Source organism: Monodelphis domestica, chromosome 2, assembly GCF_027887165.1.
Source record: "Monodelphis domestica isolate mMonDom1 chromosome 2, mMonDom1.pri, whole genome shotgun sequence".
NCBI classification, from domain to species: domain Eukaryota; kingdom Metazoa; phylum Chordata; class Mammalia; order Didelphimorphia; family Didelphidae; genus Monodelphis; species Monodelphis domestica.
In genome coordinates this window covers 497327439-497347005 of record NC_077228.1, presented here as the reverse complement: position 1 = coordinate 497347005, position 19567 = coordinate 497327439, and the positions used below count along the sequence as shown (strand labels likewise).

Genomic DNA, 19567 nt, shown 5'->3' with positions numbered 1-19567 from the left:
TCAGCTCAAAGCCTAGCTTTTATCAGCCTTTTGCATTTAGGTTGACTTTCCAGAAATGCCATATTTCCCTTCTAGAATTCCCCTTCTTGAGTTCCCCTTTTAAACTCTAAAGAGGGTGAGGCAACCAATGTCTCACCCAAACTTCCCATCCTCTCCAGTGACTAGAACCATTTGGTGGGCACTTAATGAACATTTATTGAATGCATTTGAATCCTTAAAGTCAGGTATTAGAAAAAGCACTTGAACCAGGGTTCAAATTCCCCCTCTTACACTTCCTGTGTTACCCGACACAAGTGACCTTCATTCTGTCTGTCATTCATCTGTAAAGTGGGGCTGCTGTTGCCTGGACTACTTGCCATTACCTGTGTCTCCGAAGTTAATGGCCCCGCCAGGTGGAGGAGAGAGGACCAGATGAGATCATGGAAATGGAAAGGAAACCCTGAAAGACTTTAAATGTCAACTATTCACGAGCCATAAACACACAGACAGTTGGCATCCCCAAGCGCTCCAGACATTCCGTCTGATTCCTCATTGGGAATTTGTCTCCGTAGCTAAACTTCACCTCTTCTGTTTGGTGACAGAAGCCCAAATGTTGGCGTGGAGAGGGGAGCAGGTCTCCGTAGAAGGGAGGAAAGGGGACAGGTGGCTGGGAATAAAAGGCAGCTGCTGCCTACTTCCTCCATGCAGATCTCCACGTGGTCAAGAGGTGGGTGGGAAATGGGCTGGAGGTGGAGAGGGGGGAGAGCTGCCGTCACGAGGCCCCAGCGTGGCCAGGTCTTCAGCTGCTGTTTACCAGCTGGGGAGGGAGGAGGGTGCCCAAGAGCCCTGCCCCCTCCAGGCTGGCTCTGTGCCAGCCCCAGCCTGTTGGGTAACATAGGGAGCCAGGCCCAGCTAATCAAACCCTGGGACTAGGACTGGGACGGGCAGCCACCAGGGCAGGCTTTTGTTCCCGTCTCTCAGGCCTGAGGATGGGTGGGCAGGGAGGGTGTCTCTAAGTTCTGGGATCTGCTGTAGGGCCTCACTTCTTCCCTGCCCCACTCCCCACGCCCCTGGGGCCATCTTCTTCCAACCTACCTGTCTCAGCTTTCTTCCGATCATTTGCAGAGCTCAGAATGACTCTGTCTTCGTTATATAGTGGTGTGTACACTCTGCCTCCAATCCTAATCTCCTCTCCCCTCTTGATCATCATCACAGAATGGGAGATCACACCGTGGTCTGGAGCAAGGGCAGCCTGAGGGGCATAAGCCAACCTAAGGAAGGGGGCTTGGAGGTGCCAAGGTAGGGAGGTGGGTTGAAGGAGAGGCCCGAGTGGGCCTGCTGGATCCTCTGTATCTCTGTATCCCCCTTACCTTTCCCCGCCCTCCACTGTCTATCTCTCCCCCTTCTCCCCACTGTCTATCCCTCTGACGTATGTCTTCTCTGTCTCTCCATCTCCCCAGTCTCTTTCCTCCTCCCTCCTCCCTCTTGCCCAAAGTGCCAGGATACTCTGCCAGCCACTCCTCTCCCCTGCCTACTGCCTAGCCAGGTGCTCCCTCCCTCTTTCCCTCCCTCTCTTTCTCCCCTGGGCCCTGATCCCCACCCGGGACCAAGGACTTCCAACAAGTAAGCTGCCCCATGGACAGGGCCCCACCGAGTCACCACAAAGCCACAAGGGGTAAGACAGGGAGGGTGGGGAAGACACAGAAAAGAAGGGAAGGAGATAGGAGGACAGGTAGAAGGAAGAGAAGCAAGAGGTGGAAGGGGGGACAGGGGAAGGAGAGAGGTAATGGAAGGCAAGGGGAGAGAGACAGACAGACAGACAGACAGAGACAGAGAGACAGAGAGAGACAGAGACAGAGAGACAGAGAGAGAGGGAGGGAGGGAGAGACAGAGAGAGAGAAAGAAAGAGACAGAGAAAGAGAGACAGAGACAGAGAAAGAGAGAGGGGGAGAGAGATACAGAAAGAGAGAGAGGGAGGGAGAGAGGTAATGAGAGGCAAGAGGGGAGAGAGAGAGAAGGAGAGAGAGAGACAGAGAGAGAAAGAGAGGGAGGGAGGAGAGACTGAAACAAAGACAGAGAGAAGGGGTGAGAGGGGAGAGAGAGAAAGAGATGAGGAGAGGCAATGAGGAAAAGTAAAAAGGAGAAGAAAGAGAAAAAACAGAAGAGAGACAGGAAATAGAAAACAAGAAGAGAGAGATGGGAAAAGAGGAACCATGAGACAGAAAGATAGAAAAGACAAGAGGAGACCACCAGAAGAAAGGAGGAGACTGGAGGAAGAGATAGAAAAGGGAGAGATGAGGGGAGGGATTGAGAAAGATAGAAGAGACAACACTGGAAGGGGAGAAAAACATGAAAAGGAAAGGGAGGTCATAGAGAGAAGAGAAACAGGGTAGGTGGAGGGAGGGGGAGTCTTTGAGTGTATGTTTAGCCAGGATGATGTATGTCCTAAAGTGTGTATGTTCCTACATACATAATTATTAGGGTCCTCTCCATACCTCGCCTCCATATCCCTGTGTCTGGATCCTTCTCAGCATCTCCCAGTGTTCTTGGAGTTTCCCACTTGGCAGTGCCCAAGCTGAGGGAGCTTCATCCTGGTTGTAGACAATAGTGGGGGGTATTGGGAAGGGTGTACCCCACCCCCTATCCTGGGGTAAGCTCATATTTTGATGTCAGTGGATAGATTTTTTCCATTCTAAAGGGATAAGGAATTATATGGATCTTGAGACAACTGGAGGCTATTTTCTGGGGATAGAGACACCCGGGCCCTAGTCCTAGACCCCAAGACCTGTTCTTGACATCTTTTGGTATGATGGAAGCTTTTGGCAAACTAGTAAAGTCAGTGGACCCCTTTCCAGAATAAATTTTTTAAATGCAGAAAATAAAATGAATATGATTAAGAAAAAACCAATTCTATAGAAATTCAATGATCAAAATATTTTAAAAACAAGTTTCTGGATTCCAAATTAAGAACTCCTGAAGTTAGGACCTCAGTAATAGCATAAAGAGCACTAGTCTTGGAGTTAAAAGACCCACTTTAGTTACTTAATTAGCTGCTTGGCCCTGGACAAGGAAACAGCTCCTGGGCCTCAGTTCCTTCTTGGGTGGTACAGTAGATAGAGTAATGGGCTCAGAGTCAGGAAGACCTAGGTTCAAATCTGACTTCTAACACTAGCTGTGTGATCCTGGGCAAATCATTTAACTTCAATTTCTGTCTCAGTTTCTTCATCTGTAAAATTGTAAAAAGTTATTTTTAAAAATATCACTTGGGGGCAGCTGGGTGACTCAGTAGATTGAGCTCTAGGACTAGAGATGGAGGTCCTAGGTTCAAATCTGGCCTCAGACACTTCCTAGCTGTGTGACCCTGGGCAAGTCATTTTAACCCCCATTGCCTAGCCCTTATCACTCTTCTGCCTTGGAGCCAATTCACAGTATTGATTCCAAAACGGAAGGTAAGGGTTTATTTAAAAAAATAATAATAAATAAATAAAAATAAAAATAACACTTATCTACTAGGGTTGTTATGAGGCTAAAGTAGTCTATAAATGCTGCTATTAATATGATTATGAGGCAGAAAATGAAGGTATTGGACTATTCAATAAGCATTATTATTAAGTGCTTTCTTTGACTATTCTAAGGATTAGATGATCTCCAAAATCACTTCTGGCTTTAAATCTGTGAACCTATGACTTCTCCTCCCTCTAGACTCTCTGACTAGTGAAGTAACCCCTGTAACTCTCTCTGGGCTTCCTTTCTACTGAGCATTACTTAGAATCAGACCCTCCCAGGGCTCTGGGTGGGCAGACAAGTACAGATGGAGAGAGGGAAGGATGTCTTTTTCTATCACCAGCCTCCAGATCATCAAAGATACACACAAGGAGCTGAACCCCCAAAATTCTGAACATCATCAGGGAAGAAGCAAGGAAATACTGAGGATGGAGCTAAGGCAGATTAGGTCCAAGGAAGTAGGAAATGCTCTCGTACTTCCTCCTCTCTTCTCTCCTCCAGGCTTTGTCTCTCTAACCTCCAATCCAGAGGTTTACCTCCAGGGTTGGGATGGGAAGAGGATACAGGTATAGGATCTCCGATACAGGGATGGGAAGAAGGAGGTATACAGCTGAGTTGGAACTGAGGGAGTCAGGAAGCCTGGAACCTCTCATCTATCTAGGCAGGAGAAGTTTGAGGAGACTGTCTCCTCTAGGAAGACGGTAAACTCTGACATTGGGTACAGCATACAGAATCAAGAAGAGAAGTTAGATGTAGAAGAAGACTTTTCAAATTAGAAACCCTGGGAAGAGAAGTAAAGACCAGGATATTTTAGGGGGAAATGTTGACTAATGATGATGCAATTATACTGGGTGAAAAAGCTGCCTTCTTTGGAGTCAGGGAGGCTGGCAAGCTAATAATCACTATGTATAGATAGTGCTTTAAGCTTTGTGAAACACTTTACAATATAGTATCCCAGGCATTGTGCTTAATATCTCATATCATCCTCAAAATAATCCTGGGAGGTGGGTGCTATTATTACCTCCATTTTACATATGGGAAAACTGAGACAAAATGACTTTCTTAGGGTCACACAGCTAGTAAAGGTCTGAGTCAAGATTTGAATTCAGATCACCCCAGCTCCAAGTCCAACACTCTTATCTACTTTTCAAGAAAACTATTCAGGTCTCTGTGAGGCTTTATATTCCCCCACCTTGGGCAGCCTGGACAGAGCGAACCTGATTCTCCCCCTGGAATGCCTTTGATGTGATGCTTGCCCCTCTCCAAGGCTAACTAACCCCTCCAGCTATGTATGGCACAGAGGATAGCTGTGCTGGAGTATGGAAGTCATGGGCCATCAAAAGATTCAGTCTTGGGAGGACTCAAATCTCCTTACGTATAGCAGCATCTCTCCCCAACTGAGAACACCCAACTGACCAAGGAAGACCCAACTAAGACAGGGGAATGGAAGCACTGCGGAGTCCAGTTACTCCCCAATCCAGAGGTGACTAAGGGCCTTTGCTCTACCCCTTCCGCCATCATACACTCTAGTGCTCCTTGACATTCCTGCTTGGAGGCAATGCAACTGTTGAGTTTCACCCCAAACTAAAGATAATCCAGACTGGTGTGGCCAAGTGGGCTTACAGAGATTTGATCGAAGGGATGGGGGGGGCCAATGTGTTGGGGGGCTGGGGTATATTTAGGCCCATACCTACCCTCAATGGGCCCAGAGTCCTCATAATTATCCTTTTCTTACAGGGCCTGAAACAGCAAAGAAGACGCATACCTGTAAGTGTCTATATGTATGTGGTGGGGAGGCTAGGAGATGAGGACTGAGACAGAGTCTGGTGTTAGGAAAGCGTATCTGGACCTAGAATTTTAGAGGAATTGGGGAACTTTGAAAAATTAAGGTGGGGGGAGCACAAAGAAGATGGAAAATAGGTAGGCTAGAGACCAGGGGAGAGAAAACGACCAGGAGAAAGAGGAAGATGGGCAAGGAAGAGAAAGGGAGGATGAAGACAAATATTCATTGATACTAGGAAGATAGAAAGCTGAAGAAAGGAAAATAGAGAGAGAAAGAGGAAGGATGAGAAGAGAGAGGGGAAAAAAGGAGAAATTAGATGACAGGGAAAGAAACTGAGAAAGACAAGAAGAAATGAACAATGACAGATAGGGAGAATATAGGAAATCTTAGAGTAGACAGGGATGGAGCAAGAGCTGGGAGGGAGGCTCATTGTGGAACCTGGTAAGAGACACTGGCAAGAGGACCTAGAAGGGCTCTGTGGCCAGACTGGGGTTTGGTGTTCATCTCTGTGGTTAACACATCCTGAGGTGTGAATGGGGAGAGAGAGCCATGGTTGGGAGAAGGGACCAGAGGAAAGAGGAGGAGGAGGAAGAGGAGGAGGAAGAAGCAGGAGCCCATCCCCCCACCCACCACAGGACACAAAGTGTTTCAATGACCAAAGTTGTGGGGGCACCAAAGGTTGAGATTGCCATAAGTAGTGAGGTTAGACCTCAGGAAGGACTTTCGAACAGCTACTAATGGGAGTCACTAAAAAGAAGTCCGACAATGAACGACTTCAACTTTCTTTAAAATTTCTCTGCTTAGGGGAAGCTTCACACTCTCTTCACACACACACACACACACACACACACACACACACACACACACACATGCCCTGCCCCCCATCCAAATACACGGCGCACGCATACATGCCTTTTGTGGAGTTGGAACGCATGGAGAGTGCCTCCTTTTTTTTGATAGATGGTTACTGAATTTCCTCTTCCACATAGCTCCAACCCCAGAGATAGTAGTCAGGGCTGGAGGATCAGAACCAGGATGCTTGGTTTTCATTACAAGTCATCCAGTTTCACCTCCCCAACCTCCATCTCTGGATTTTTGTTGTTCAGTGGTTTTCCAGTCAAGTTCGACTCATCGTGACCCCATTTGGGGTTTTCTTTCATTTTTTAAAAATTTCATTGTGTGCATTTTTGTAATTAATAGAATTGATTTACAAGTATCTCAGTTCTTCCCTCCTCTCCCTACATCACAGAAGGCATCTTCCAGCCAAGAGAAATATATGTATATATATATATATAAAGAGAGAGAGAGAGAGAGATTATGCCTTCATGCTTCCATTTTTTAGTTTGTTCTCCAGAGATGAACATTCACAAATTTTTTTCCAAGTATTACATCTGTAGCTAAATAACTTGGAGTTTTCTTGACAAAGATACTGGAATGGTTTGCCATTTCCTTCTTCACTTCATTTGACAGATGAGAGAGGAACTGAGACAAATAGGGTTAAGTGACTTGCCCAGGGTCACACAGTTAATAAGTATCTGAGGCCAAATTTGAACTCATGAAAATGAGTCTTCCTGATTTTAAGCCCAGTGCTCTCTCCCCCAAATCACCTACCTGCACCCCCATGTCTGGGTATCCTCCCCATAAAGCTTCTAGGAGAACTTGAGCTCATACATGGATAGGAATCGAATAAAAGCTAGGAGAAGTGAGCTCCCCTTGATTTTCCATCCCTGGGTCTCCTACCCTACTCTTCCCTTCCGGATATCTCATTTCCATCTCACTTGCTACAAGAATTGCTGGGAAGTTTCCCCTTGGTACCTAATGCCCTAGAGGACACTACTGCTGTCTCCAGTTGGCCCAGGGCTGAGAAGGTGGGGGAGGAGGGATGAGTGGCAGAGAAGCTGGGGGCTAGGGATGTTGCATCCTCTTGGGTGGGGGGTTTGCTCTGCTCAGCAGAATTCTTAAGGCCTCACCCTCCCCTAGCCACAAGGCCTCACGGAAATGCTGAGCACGACCCACCCGCCTTGGAGGAAAACGGGTCAGGGAGTGACGTGAGTGAGGTGTGTTGAGGGGAGGAAGGGGCAAGGCAAGGGCCGGCAGTATGTGGGTGGGGGGAAGTAGGGGATTTTTGGAAGACCTGGAATGGAGAGAAATCAAAGATCTATTCTTCCTTCCCCTCCCTTATCTACCCATGTCATCCCTAGCTGGACCCTCCTTTGGCATCCACTCTGACACTCTCTGGCCCAGGCCCGCTGGTCCTGGGCACCCCCTTTCCCTGGGCATCAGAGGGCGGCGATTTCCAAGTGGATCTCTCTATTCAATCTCCTCCTGAGGTCTAGCTGGGTGGAGGCCTATTACAGGCCTAGGGATTGGAGTTATTGAGTGCTCCCCACAGGATCAGACAGTTGAGGCAAAGCCCAAAGGGTCCACTTCCCCTACCAAGCCTTTTCCTAGCACAGCCCCATGTACAGAGTTGTTTCTTGTCAATAAATGAAAGGCACGAGAGGAGATATTAACAATTCAAGGTGATACGACCTCCCCAAGGATGGGACTTGGACCACTGTTCAGGATCTAAGGGTCTAAGTTGCTTTCTGAACTCGGGGGCCCCTAGGAAGTTACCTCATTTGCCCCTGAAAGAGCCCCATTGGATGGCCTGGATTTCTGAAGGGATGCTAACTGACCCAGGCCCTGGGTGTTGATTCCTAGGATGGCATCTGGCAACGAAGGGTAATATAGGCCTTTTGAAGACAAGAGGCTACGGGTTAGGGGGGTAGGCAAGGAGGGGCCAACACCCAGGTGGATGTGAGTCTGGCTCCCGCTCCCCCAGTCCCCAGAACCAACCAGCGGATGGAAACAGTTTTTGCTGCCTGTGGCTTGCTCACATGTGGTTTTGGAATTTTCCAATGCCTGTTGTGATTGGCTGCTTTACCCCACACCCTCCCCCAACACACACACCCCCCCTTCATTGCCCAGGCCCGGATTGGCCACAAGGGGTGCCTATCACCCCTTCCCCACCCCTGGGGGTGGCTGTCCCAAAGCCACCTGTGCACTGTTTAGTTTAAACCCCCTCCCCATTGCTGCCTGGGCAAAGTGAGGTGAGTGAGGAGAGGTGTGGGCTGCTAGTGCTGCTGACAGACTTTGTCTCCTGCTGCCCCCCCAGCCCTCCCAGTGCCAAGGTGCCCTTCAGCCTTCCCCCAGGACCCACAAGTGACATTCTGCCAACGAGGGTGGCTCAGCCATGAGAAGTAAGTGAACTGGGGCAAGGGGAGAAATATTTGCTCAGCCCTAGAGAAGAATGGGAAGATGTCCTGGGAGACTAGTTTGTGAGAAACTCTGCGTGCCATCTGGAGCTAACGGGTAAACTCAAATGTGTATTACTAGGCAGGTCTCTACTGGCATAGCTATTGCTCTGTATGGTTGAGTTGCAAAGCGATGGAGAAAGGGGACGAGGAGAAAGCTCTAGGAGCTAGGGAAGGAGGGGTAAGAAAAAAAGAAGAGGGAATTGTAGTATCCGGATCTTAGAAGGAAAAAGGAGCCATTTCACAGTGGAGTAAACTGAGGCCAGGTTGAGGGGTAGGGAAAATAGGAACTAAGGTGAAGGTGTTATCCTCCACAGGGATGTGAAGATTGACCATGATCCGGCCAGGGCAGTATGTGTCCAGATGTGTGTATCTGTGTTCCTATGAGGGTGCATTGATGGATGTATCTGAAATGAAGTGTGGGTATTAAAAGCAGTCAAATCATCTTTACCGTCTTCTCATAGTGGGGCTCACGAGCACCCACAACACAGGGCCAATAGATCAAGGGTATATCCGGGAGGGGACTGAACCGCTCCCTCTAAGTTCTTGAATGGGAGCAAGAGACATCTCATTTAGCACCGAACTTTGGAGGAGTGGGTGCATGGGAAGAAGAAGGACCCATGTCCCATTCTTCCATCCCTTACAGGCTAGATCCAGGCCAGCACCCAACTGTCCTCATTCCCCATCAATTAAGCCTGGGCCCCATCTGGGGTTAAGCTTCGGTTCTCAGTGTCTTCAAAGAGGGAAAATCACTGGGCTCAGGGGAATTATTAAGAGGATCAGAAACCTGAGAGGTGCCCCTAGACCAAGGGTTTTCCCTAAAAAGCTCCAGAAGAAAGGACCTTGAGCAGAGAGTCAGGACCCCAACTTCTCTTGCTAGCTCTCGGGTTCACAAGTTACCAAGAACTATATGAGAGTTTGGACTCCAGTTTCCTCCCCTATAAAATCAGGTGGTTGATAAAGATCTCTAAAGTAGCAGCAAACTAACATACTAAGACTCTGTATAACTGTGGGAAACCCTGGATGGAAAGAAAAAGATCTTTTATGGAGGAAAGCTGGAACTGAATGTCTCAATAAGCCAGGTATCCCAAAGGGGGGAAGAGGGACATAAACGATTATGGACAGATGACTTGGGGTTGAATCAAATGACAGCTCCCCCACCACGATTGTCGAGGGAGTTAGGGTGGTAGAGAGTTGATGTGAGCCAGTAGATGATATATACAGGAATAGGGCATCTTCTGGAACCTCAGTTTTCCCTAGGACCAAAGACTTCACAGCTAGGCTTCTCAAGGATGGAGGTCCCAAATCAGGGGATCCAGTGGAGAAACTGACATATAGAAGGAGCTCAAAGTGAATGATGGTTGCAACATGCACCATTACCCGCTTCCCCTTCCCCTAGCTTTTCCATAGATAGATAAAGGAATCTCCATCGATTTGGGGCTGGGCACCAATGACTTGAGTCTTTTAAGTGCTATCAAGATGCTAAACATCTGTTGGCTAACCCCACATGTTAGTTGTTTCCAATTGTTTGGATCAAAAGAGACCCCCAAATAAAAGGGGGGGATAGTCTTAGTACATAGTAGGTACTTAATAAATGTTTATTGCTTCATTGATTGCATCAGACAACATAGAGATTGGGGTCCTGGAACAACTAGGAAAAAGGAGGGTACCTCCTGGCTACTTTATCAACCAATCACTAAACATTTATTAAGTGCCTACTATATGCCAGGCACTGTGCTAAGCACTGAGAATGCAAAAAAAGACAAAAGACAATCCCTGCCTTTGAAGAGCTTACAGGGCAAACAAAAATATACGGAGAGAATAAGTAGGAAATGATTTTGGAAGGGAAGACTTCTCAACTAAAATTTAGAGAAGTAGAAAGTAAGATTTTAGCTGGGACTTCAAGGAAGTCAGGGAGATCAGTAGTGACTACAGAAAGGGCATTTCAGGCTTAGACAGAGGCTTGGAACACTAAGAATTTACATAACTTGCCCAGGATCATTCAGCTAGTAGGCATCAGAGAAGGCTGAACCTACACTGGCTCTGAGATCACTTCTCTATCCACTGTGCTGTACAGATTTGCATAGATGGATAGAAACAAAAGGCAAAAAACACATACATAAAGAACAGAGGCAGGGAGAGCAAGAGAAGTATAGTGAGATATAAAGTGGATAATTAGAAAAAGTAGATACCCCAAAGGATGAACCAGAAGAGAAGCAGACATGGGAATGAGAGAGAAACAAAGAACCAGATGATGTGATGTTGGCGATACCCCATCATCTCTCCCTTAGACTTAATTAACCCTCCTCCAAACCTCCCCATGTCCATCAAGGACACTGACAGCTACCCAATCAGTTACCCAGATTTTTCTCTCAATCCCTCTCCATAGCCAATTAGTTGCCAAGTCTTGATATTTCCACCTCCATAACATCTGTCTTCCATTCCCTTCTCCCTAATCACAGCAATTGCCCGGGTTCATTGGCTCTTAGCAGAATTATTTTATTAGCTTAACTGATCTCCCAGCCTCCAGTCTCTCTTCTCCTCCCAAATCCAGCCTCCATGTAACTGCTAAACAACCGTCCAAAGATTCAGGTCTAAACATTTTGTTCCTCAACTCACAAACCATCATTGGTTCCCTATTACCCCCTAGGACATTTTTTACAAAGGGATACTTGGACTAATCCTAAAGACACTCCATAGTCTGGTTCTACCTTTCTAGTCAATTCATATTACTTCCCTCAATGTTCTTTCTGCTTCAATGGTTCCTGACCTAATGGTTCAACCTAACCATCTCCTACCTCCATGTATTTGAAAAGAACTTCCCCCATTCCTGGAATCACTTAATATTAATCCTCGATTCTCAGAATTTTTATCTTTCTTCAAGGCGAATCTCAAGGGCTACCTTCTCTGTGAAGCCTTCCCTGATTCTTCCAATTATTAATATTTTCTCCCTCTACAAAGTACCTAGCATTTGCTTATTTGTGGATATAGATCCAGTACTGGAAGGGACCTGAGGTCATCTAAGTCAACTCCTTCATTTTATAGATAATAATAATTTGTATTGTTCAGTCTTTTTTGTTGTGTCCAACTCTTTGTGATCCCATTTGGGGATTTCTCGGCAGAGTAACTACAGTGGTTTGCCATTTCCTTCTATGGATCATTTGACAGATGAGGAAACTGAGGCCAACAGGGTTAAGGGACTTGCCTAGAATCACATGGATTGTTGGTGTCTGAGGCCCGATTTGGACTCAAGAAGATGAGTCTTTCTGACTCCAAGCCTGGTGCTCTATCCACTGAACCATCTGAGATAATAATAGTTGTATTATATAGTATTTATGTATAATAATATAGTGTTTTAAGATCTGTGACACACTTTATATATATATATATATATATTGCCTTATTTTGATCCTCACAATAACCCAAGGAAGTAGGTGCTATTTTACAGACCAGGAAACTGAGGACATCACACAACCAGCATCAGAGCTAAGATCTAGATGGTGGGAAAGGAAGGGTGGGTTGGTTTGGGAATTCTTCCTTGAAGGAATCCTAGAAGTCTGGATCTTTGAGATATTGCTAATTTGCTGTCCAAGGCAGTTGACCATAAATAAGCTAAATATCTAACGCAAACTATGTATTTGGTAATTTAAGATTTGCTAAGCACATTCCTCACAGCAACCCTGTGAAGGAGGGGGTACAAGCGTTATCATCCCAGGCTCCCTTTAAGAGGCCAAAAGACTAGATTCCCAAGTGTCTCTCTGCCATATTGCCGCCTGCCCTCCAAAAAAAGGGATGCGTTACACAGGCATATCTCAAACCTTTGTCACTAGGAGACCACACCCCAGGCAAGGGCCCAATGCCATGAACTGGTTCATAACCATAATGCATCATCCCCTGTAAACTAAAGGTGGTTGAGAGCCAAAGAGGGACACACCCTAAAAGTGTGTGGGAGCCTCTCTGGGTCTCTCTGTCCAAGGATCCCTCTGAGCTCCTTTAGCCCAGGCCACTCAGATCCATGACCATCTCTATTTTATTGTGGCCCCTGGGCCAGCCTGGCTTGCTTATGGCTAGCGCAGTCTTTTCCCAAGGGGCAGCAAGTGAGGAGATGGAATCCCAGACTTCTTGAATTGGGGTCCAGTCTCCCAGAAATTCCCCAAAGAAGTGCTCTTCAGGCTTTGCAAGGCCTTGAGCTTTTTCTTCCACCCCAATGCTTGTCTCATTCTCCATGTAGTATTTAATAAATATTTATGGAATCGGTGAGCAAAATCATTCTTTTCATTATGATGGGACCCTTCAGTAATGCTTTGGGTTGTTGGTAGTGCTTAAGGGGTACAGAGCACTGGGCCAAGCTTTAGGGGAGATGCAAAGCTTAGGATCCCTGCTTTCATAGAGCTAATCATTTGGCACAGGGATGAGGCACAAACACATATTGCCAGAATCCACAGTATTACATAACTAAGTACCATGTGAGGTCTGAAGGGGAAAGGTCACTCTGTGGATCAGGGAGGTTTGGATTTAAAGAATAAGTAGGAATTCAGCTGATGAAAGGGAGGAAGAAAAAGGAAAGAATAGACACCATGAGTGAAGGGGCAGAATTGTTGCTGACCCCTACCCAAAGAAATTCCAATTGTGTCATCTATCAGCCACATGAGTTCAGGTCCAAATGATGGGAAAGCTCCAAACTCGATGATCACCCCTCCTCCAAAGAAGGGGGACATGGAGGGGAAAAAGTAGGTATAGGGGTGCAGGAAAAGGGCAAGCCTAAAGCACCTAGGGACCTTTTGGGGATCAGTCCCCAATTCAAGAAGTCTGAGCTTCCATCTCTTCACTACAACCCCAAGTGGTTAGATAACCATGGTTCTTCTTGTGGTCTACTCTCCATCCTTATTATGCTGTAGCCTCCCTTTCATTGTCTTCAGAAAAGATGAAAAATTGTATGATTTGGCAGGAGCCGAGATGATGGGCTTAGGCCAATAGGAAGTAAAGGAGAAATGGGACCTATTATAGTTCCAGAAAACCCAGAAGGGGGAAGGGGGAGAGAGAGGAAAAGGAAGAAATATAGAAGACAGAGAGAGACAGAGAGACAGACACAGACAGAAACAGAGACAGACAGACAGAGACAGAGACAGACAGAGAGATGAGGTAGGAACCAAGGGGATAGGGACCAGGGGCACAGTCATCTGCCTTCTGTTCCTGGTCTCAAAAGGGACATTTGGCATCCTCCAGGAAGGGATGGGGGTTTGTCCAATAGGTTGGATCTCATTTTTTGGTCTAATACACTAAATCGTGGGGATAGAGTTGAGGCCAGCGCCTGATCTATGGGCTCCCAGACTTGACTGTTCCCTCTGATTTCCCTTCCCCTCCCCATCCCCCAAAGCTCAAGAGTCCTCCCTGGGTGGTTGTTTTCAGCTTGGCTCTTTTGTTTCCCCTCCTTTCTCCTGTCTTAGACTGCGGGGGTGGCGGGGGCTCAGAGAGGGGGTTTCGGGTGGCTGCCTTCTCTTTGTGGCTTTTTGGAGCCCCAGACACCCTCGCCCACCTGAGTTTTGGCTTCGATACTTTCTCAGCCCCAGGCATCCAAGTGTGTCAGCAGAAAACTCTTGCCCAGGGTCTGAGAGGGATAGGAATGAGTTGACCTGGGGGGAGTAGGGAGGGTAAGGGTGGGCACAACAAAGTAACAACCACAATAGCGTGGTTCCCCCCAGCCTTTGGGCCTCCCCTTCTTCCCCTCCACTGCGGTGGACCCTAGCCACCTTGGTTTCCAGCATCACAGAGGCTCAGGTCTCTGGTCAGAGGGAAGTGAGAATTAATGTGGGGAGAGAAGGGGGCCACTCCCACCAGAAGTAGGGGAGGGGGTCTAGAGTTCCCTGCTTCTCTGAGCATCCCAGTGTTGGGAAAGGGACCCCCTATTCAGAGCCCAAACCAGATCCATGTAACGATGAGAAGTGGGGACACCCGACTAGAGCTGTATCCCCACAGAGAGAAGAAAAAAACGAAAGTTTAGAAGAGGAAGGGATAGGACTAAGTTGGACAGTCAGACTCATTTTCCTTTCTAGAAGAAGGCTAGGAAGGAAGAATGGAAAGGAGACCCTGTCTCTTTCTCAGGGACTCTCTTGAGCCCAGGCAATTGGGAGAAGATAGGGACAGGGTAGGACACAAGAGATGGACAGCTCGATGGGGTTAGAACTTGGGAGTCAGTCAGAATTGGGGGTAGAGGATGGAGGGAGGATCTTCTAGTCCAAAAGTCAGACGTTGGGCATAGAATCATAAACCACCAGAGCTGCTAAGAGAGAGCCTTCGAAATCATCTAGTCCCACCCCTTCGTTTCCTAGATAAAGAAACCAAGGCCAGAGAGTAGAGCAATATGTCCACGGTCATACAATGTTTAGGTGGCAAAGCCAAGATTTTAACCTAGTTCTTATGACCCCAAGTCTAATGTTCCTCCTTAACCCTCTCTGAATTCTGTCCTTGGAATCTCCCTGGTCTGCCTTTCCCTGACCTTTTTTTTTTACCCCTTACCTTCCATCTTAGAATCAACACTGCATATTGGCTCCAAGGTAGAAGCACAGTAAGGGCAAGGCAAAGGGGGTTAAGTGACTTGCCCAGGGTCACACAGCTAGGAAAGGTCTGAGACCAAAATTGAACCCAGGTCCTCCTGACTCCAGGCTTGGTGCTCTATCCATTGTGATACCTAGCCACCCTTCTCTGCCCCCTAACTTCTTAATTTTCCTGCATATGACACCAACATATACTCTCTGGCCAGGTTCATAATCCCATTTTGACTTCTGATGCTTTAATATTAGCCTTCAGAGAGAGAGAGAGGAAGGAGACCAAGAATGAGTCTGAGGTGGAAGCAAGGAGTCCCATAGAAGGCTAAGAATTAGGCTGGTGGGATCTTCATTAAGAACCCTTCCCTCATTTCCATTTAAACAAATGAAGCTAAGGAGATGCTCTCACCACCAGCACTATGGATACCTGAGGAAACTGGTAGTATAATAGAGCACTGGACCTAGAGTCAAGAAACCCCAAGTACAAATTCAGCCTTGGACACTGACTTGCTGTGTGACCCTTGGCAAGTCATATAACTTCGGTTTGCCTCAGTTTCCTCAACTGTAAAATGGGAATCATAATAATAATAGCCTCGATCTCAAAGGGTTGTTGTGTAATATTTGTAAAAGTATTTAGCACAAAGTATGCACTTGGAATATAGTAGATGCTGCATAAATGCCCATTCCCTTTCTACTCTACTTGCAATGAGCAATTACAGTAGCTCATCTTTTTAAAAATTTAACAAATAATTCCCTTGTAACATTTTCTTCTGGATTTTCACTGGTGTAAGGAGCATGAGGATGGGACCTGTGGATTGGCTGCTTGGGAACCCAGTGCCAGGACCTCTTCAGAGGGCCTAGCATGAATCTGACACCTGAGAGAGGGGATGAAATTAAGTGGGAAGCGTCCCAATTATTTCTACCATATTCCTCCTCCTCCCCCATAATAGGGACCAGTTGGATGTCAAGTGTTAGGGGTGGTGGATTAGAAGGTGACCAGCAATTACAATAGCTCATCTTTTTAAAGATTTAACGAATATTTCCCTTATAACATCAATGTGAAACAGATATTATCATTCCTATTTTTGCGGTTAAGAAACTCAGAAAGAGGAGCAGTTAGGTGATAGAGTCAGGCAGGCCCAGGTTCAAATCTAGCCTCAAATACTTCCTAGCTGTGTGATCCTGGGCATGCTACTTAACCCCAATTGCCTAGCCTTTAGCACTCTTCCGTCTTAGAATCAATAGTATTGATTGCTTACTATTACTGTCTTTGAATCAATAATATTGATTACTATTATTGCTTTCATATCAATAGTATTGGTTATTGACTATTACTGACTTTGAATCAATAGTATTGAATTTACTATTTCTATCTTTGAATCAATATTGATTGCTTACTATTACTGTCTTCAAATCAATAGTATTAGTTATTGACTATTACTGACTTTGAATCAATAGTATTGATTGCTTACTATTACTGTCTTTGAATCAATTTGATTACTTACTATTACTGTCTTCAAATCAATAGTATTGGTTATTGACTATTACTGACTTTGAATCAATAGTATTGATTGCTTACTATTACTGTCTTTGAATCAATTTGATTACTTACTATTACTGTCTTCAAATCAATAGTATTGGTTATTGACTATTACTGACTTTGAATCAATAATATTGATTGCTTACTATTACTGTCTTTGAATCAATTTGATTACTTACTATTACTGTCTTCAAATCAAGAGTATTGGTTATTGACTATTACTGACTTTGATTGCTTACTATTACTACAAATAAATTAACCTCTCTGAGTTTCTTTTCAAAATTGATTTCTAGTAATAGTAAGTAAATAGTAAGTAAACAGCAGAGCCGAGACTCAGACCAAGGTCCTTCTGGTTGTCTGGCTGCCTCTCCTCCAGCTCTGCCTTCCACTTCCCCTGTCCTCCCCACAATGTCCTCTGGCAAATGACCTTCTCAAGAGGCAGCCCTCCATCCCCTGGGGAGGGAAAGAGAGCCAAGAAACCATTCCCGCCATGTGAAAGACCTTGGAGGTTGTGGAATGAATGAATGGGAAGGCTCAAGTACTTCAGGAGGGTCAGGGGTAGGAGCCCCAAGAATGGAGTCACTGAGAGAAGACGAGCAGTTCTTTTTTCTGGAGAGCTCTAAAGTTGAGAGAGAAAATAGCCACCTCATCTGTTCCATCATCTGTCCAGACCCAGGGAGGAGCCATCTGGCACCAAAGGAGAAGGAAACAGAGGCTGATCTCGAGAACGTTCTCTCCGGGCTAGTCAAGGGTGTGGAGTGGGAGCATGTTCTGACCTCATCGGGAGCTATAAGTCATTAATTAACTATAAACTATGACACCCCCCCCCCATAACTATAAACAAGGAGGCGGAGAAAAGGCTAGACCCAGGGAAGAACTTCCCAAGGGCAGGGGATTGGTCTAGCTGTGAGAGTTGGGGAATTCGGGGGCTGAGCTGGGCTGCTGCTGACCTTTGCTTGGCTCCAGTTCCTGGCATCATCTGGGCCCGAGAGGGGAGAGTTCCCGGCAGACCAGATCCTGGGCATCGGTTTGAGTAATCCCGCGGTCTGTCCATGACTCACCTTCTCCCTACCCCTTCTCACCCCCTCCCCACCCCACCTCAGCCGAGGCTCTTCTCGAGGGGCCTGGGGTTTGGAGGTGAGCGCACTGAGCTGTTTTTGGGTTCTTGGTCTTACCCCCCCCCCCAACCTCAGACACTTTCTCTTTGAGGTTTTGGGAGGGTGGAAGTACAGGGGTTATAGGAAGGGGGCGTTTGGCAAGGGCTCCACAGAGAAAGAGCCGGCGAGGGCTAAGGTGCTGGGCACGGGGCCAGAGAGACTGAGTGTGTCTGCTCGTGTGGGCACACACTCCACTGAACGGAGCTCTCGGTGTCTGTTTTCGTCTCCATCTCTGAGTCTTTCTCATAATCTCTCGGTCTCTGTCTCTCCAGGTTTTGGTTTTCCTGTTTCTGACTGGTTCTCTGGGCTCCTGTCTCTCTTATCTCTGTTTAGTCTGTTATCTCTCAGTGTGTCTCTTTGTCTTGGTCTCACTATCAGTCCCTCGCCTCCGTATCTCCTTTCTGAGTTTATCTGAACTTTGGCTTCCCTGTCTGTAAAAACAACAACAATCCAGCTGGACCAGGATGCCCCCTCCCAGGTCAGGTGTAGCTTCTGTGTCCTGGGAACCCCCGGGATCCTCTCCTGGGGGTATGTGGGATCTTGGTCAACCCCCAGGCTTCAGGCCAGGGCTTTTGGTATCTCACTTGGCCCTTTTTCTCCGTGGGAACAATAGAGACTCTGACCTCAAGGTGGGGTTCTAAGACCATGTCTACTAGGGCAGAGAGCCAGTTTCCCACTACCTGGGTCAAGGGAGATGTGTCCGGGGTCAAACCTGTGGTCAGCACATGCACGCACACGGATGTGGCTCCCAAGGAAGGGAAGCAGGAGGAAGGACCACAGTGTCCCACCATGGTTCCGTTGACGCATTCCTCATTCCCTATCCTTGACGTGCTAAGTTAGTTACCCTGCACCAATTTTTCTTCCCTTCCCTCTCTGGGTTCAGATCCTCGGAAAAGGGTGCCAGATACCCTCAGGCAGCTTTCTGTCTTGTCTCTTCATCTGTAAGCACATGTATATGTGTGTTAACATGCTTGTTCTTAAACACGATAGCACAGAACTTTCCTCAAATGAGCTATGGAACAAAGTCTGATCCTGCAATTTTATTGGTATGGGGAACTTCTGGATGAAGAAAATCCCTCCCTGGTACAAAACAGCCCCTTCTCCACAACTTAGAGTCTGAGAGTTACCTAGGGCACCACGTGATTTATTTTCATTTTTTTAGAACAATCCTGTGAAGTAGATAGTACAAGTCTTAGTATCTCCATTACCAACTGGGGAAATTGAGGTTTAAGAGATTACGTGACTTGCCGGTGGACAGTTCTTGGCAAAGCTGTAAGGTAGAATCATGGGATATCGGAGCTGAAAAGACCCTTAAATTTCATCCGTATTGGAAACCAAAACCCCAAGAAGGATATTGACTTCCCCAAGGTCACATAGCTAGTTAATGGCAGGCTACAGTTTTTAGTGTCCCTTTTTCTCCCCATTATCTTTGGCAGAACCATCCCTCTTCCCAGTCCCAGCACATACATACAGTGCCAACATATTCCCTCCTCCATTTCCCCTCCAACCACCACCAAAACCAGTTGTTTTTTTTTTTCCCTTTTGGGAAAGAATTTGAGAGACTCATTTGTGCTAAGATGTTAATGCTTAGTGATGAATTGTTTTGTTAACCTATCCCATGAATATTTGCACCTTATCTCCTTACAAAACCTTAGGTAAAAAGAATAGAGCTGGAATGGTGGGTTTGCTTATTTTTGCTTTTTTTATCTTATTTTTTCATTGAATTTTACTTTATTTCTAGTTCAAAATTCCTCCCCCTCCCC

At 46.5% G+C, this 19567-nt stretch overlaps 1 protein-coding gene across 9 annotated transcripts in view; it reads left to right on the top strand.

Annotated features, from left to right (window-relative positions):
- Positions 1 to 1028: 1028 nt before the first annotated feature.
- RORC (RAR related orphan receptor C) overlaps positions 1029 to 19567 on the top strand; it is a 35746-nt gene continuing 17207 nt past the window's right edge. The window contains exons 1-4 of one of the 9 annotated variants that reach the window (XM_016429185.2): positions 1144 to 1278; positions 5221 to 5250; positions 7247 to 7323; positions 8424 to 8508. In XM_016429185.2, the coding sequence (XP_016284671.1) occupies positions 8502 to 8508 (7 nt within the window). In that variant the 5' untranslated portion in view covers positions 1144 to 1278; positions 5221 to 5250; positions 7247 to 7323; positions 8424 to 8501. The other 8 variants (XM_016429186.2, XM_056819430.1, XM_007485464.2 and 5 more) reach the window with 8 other exon arrangements.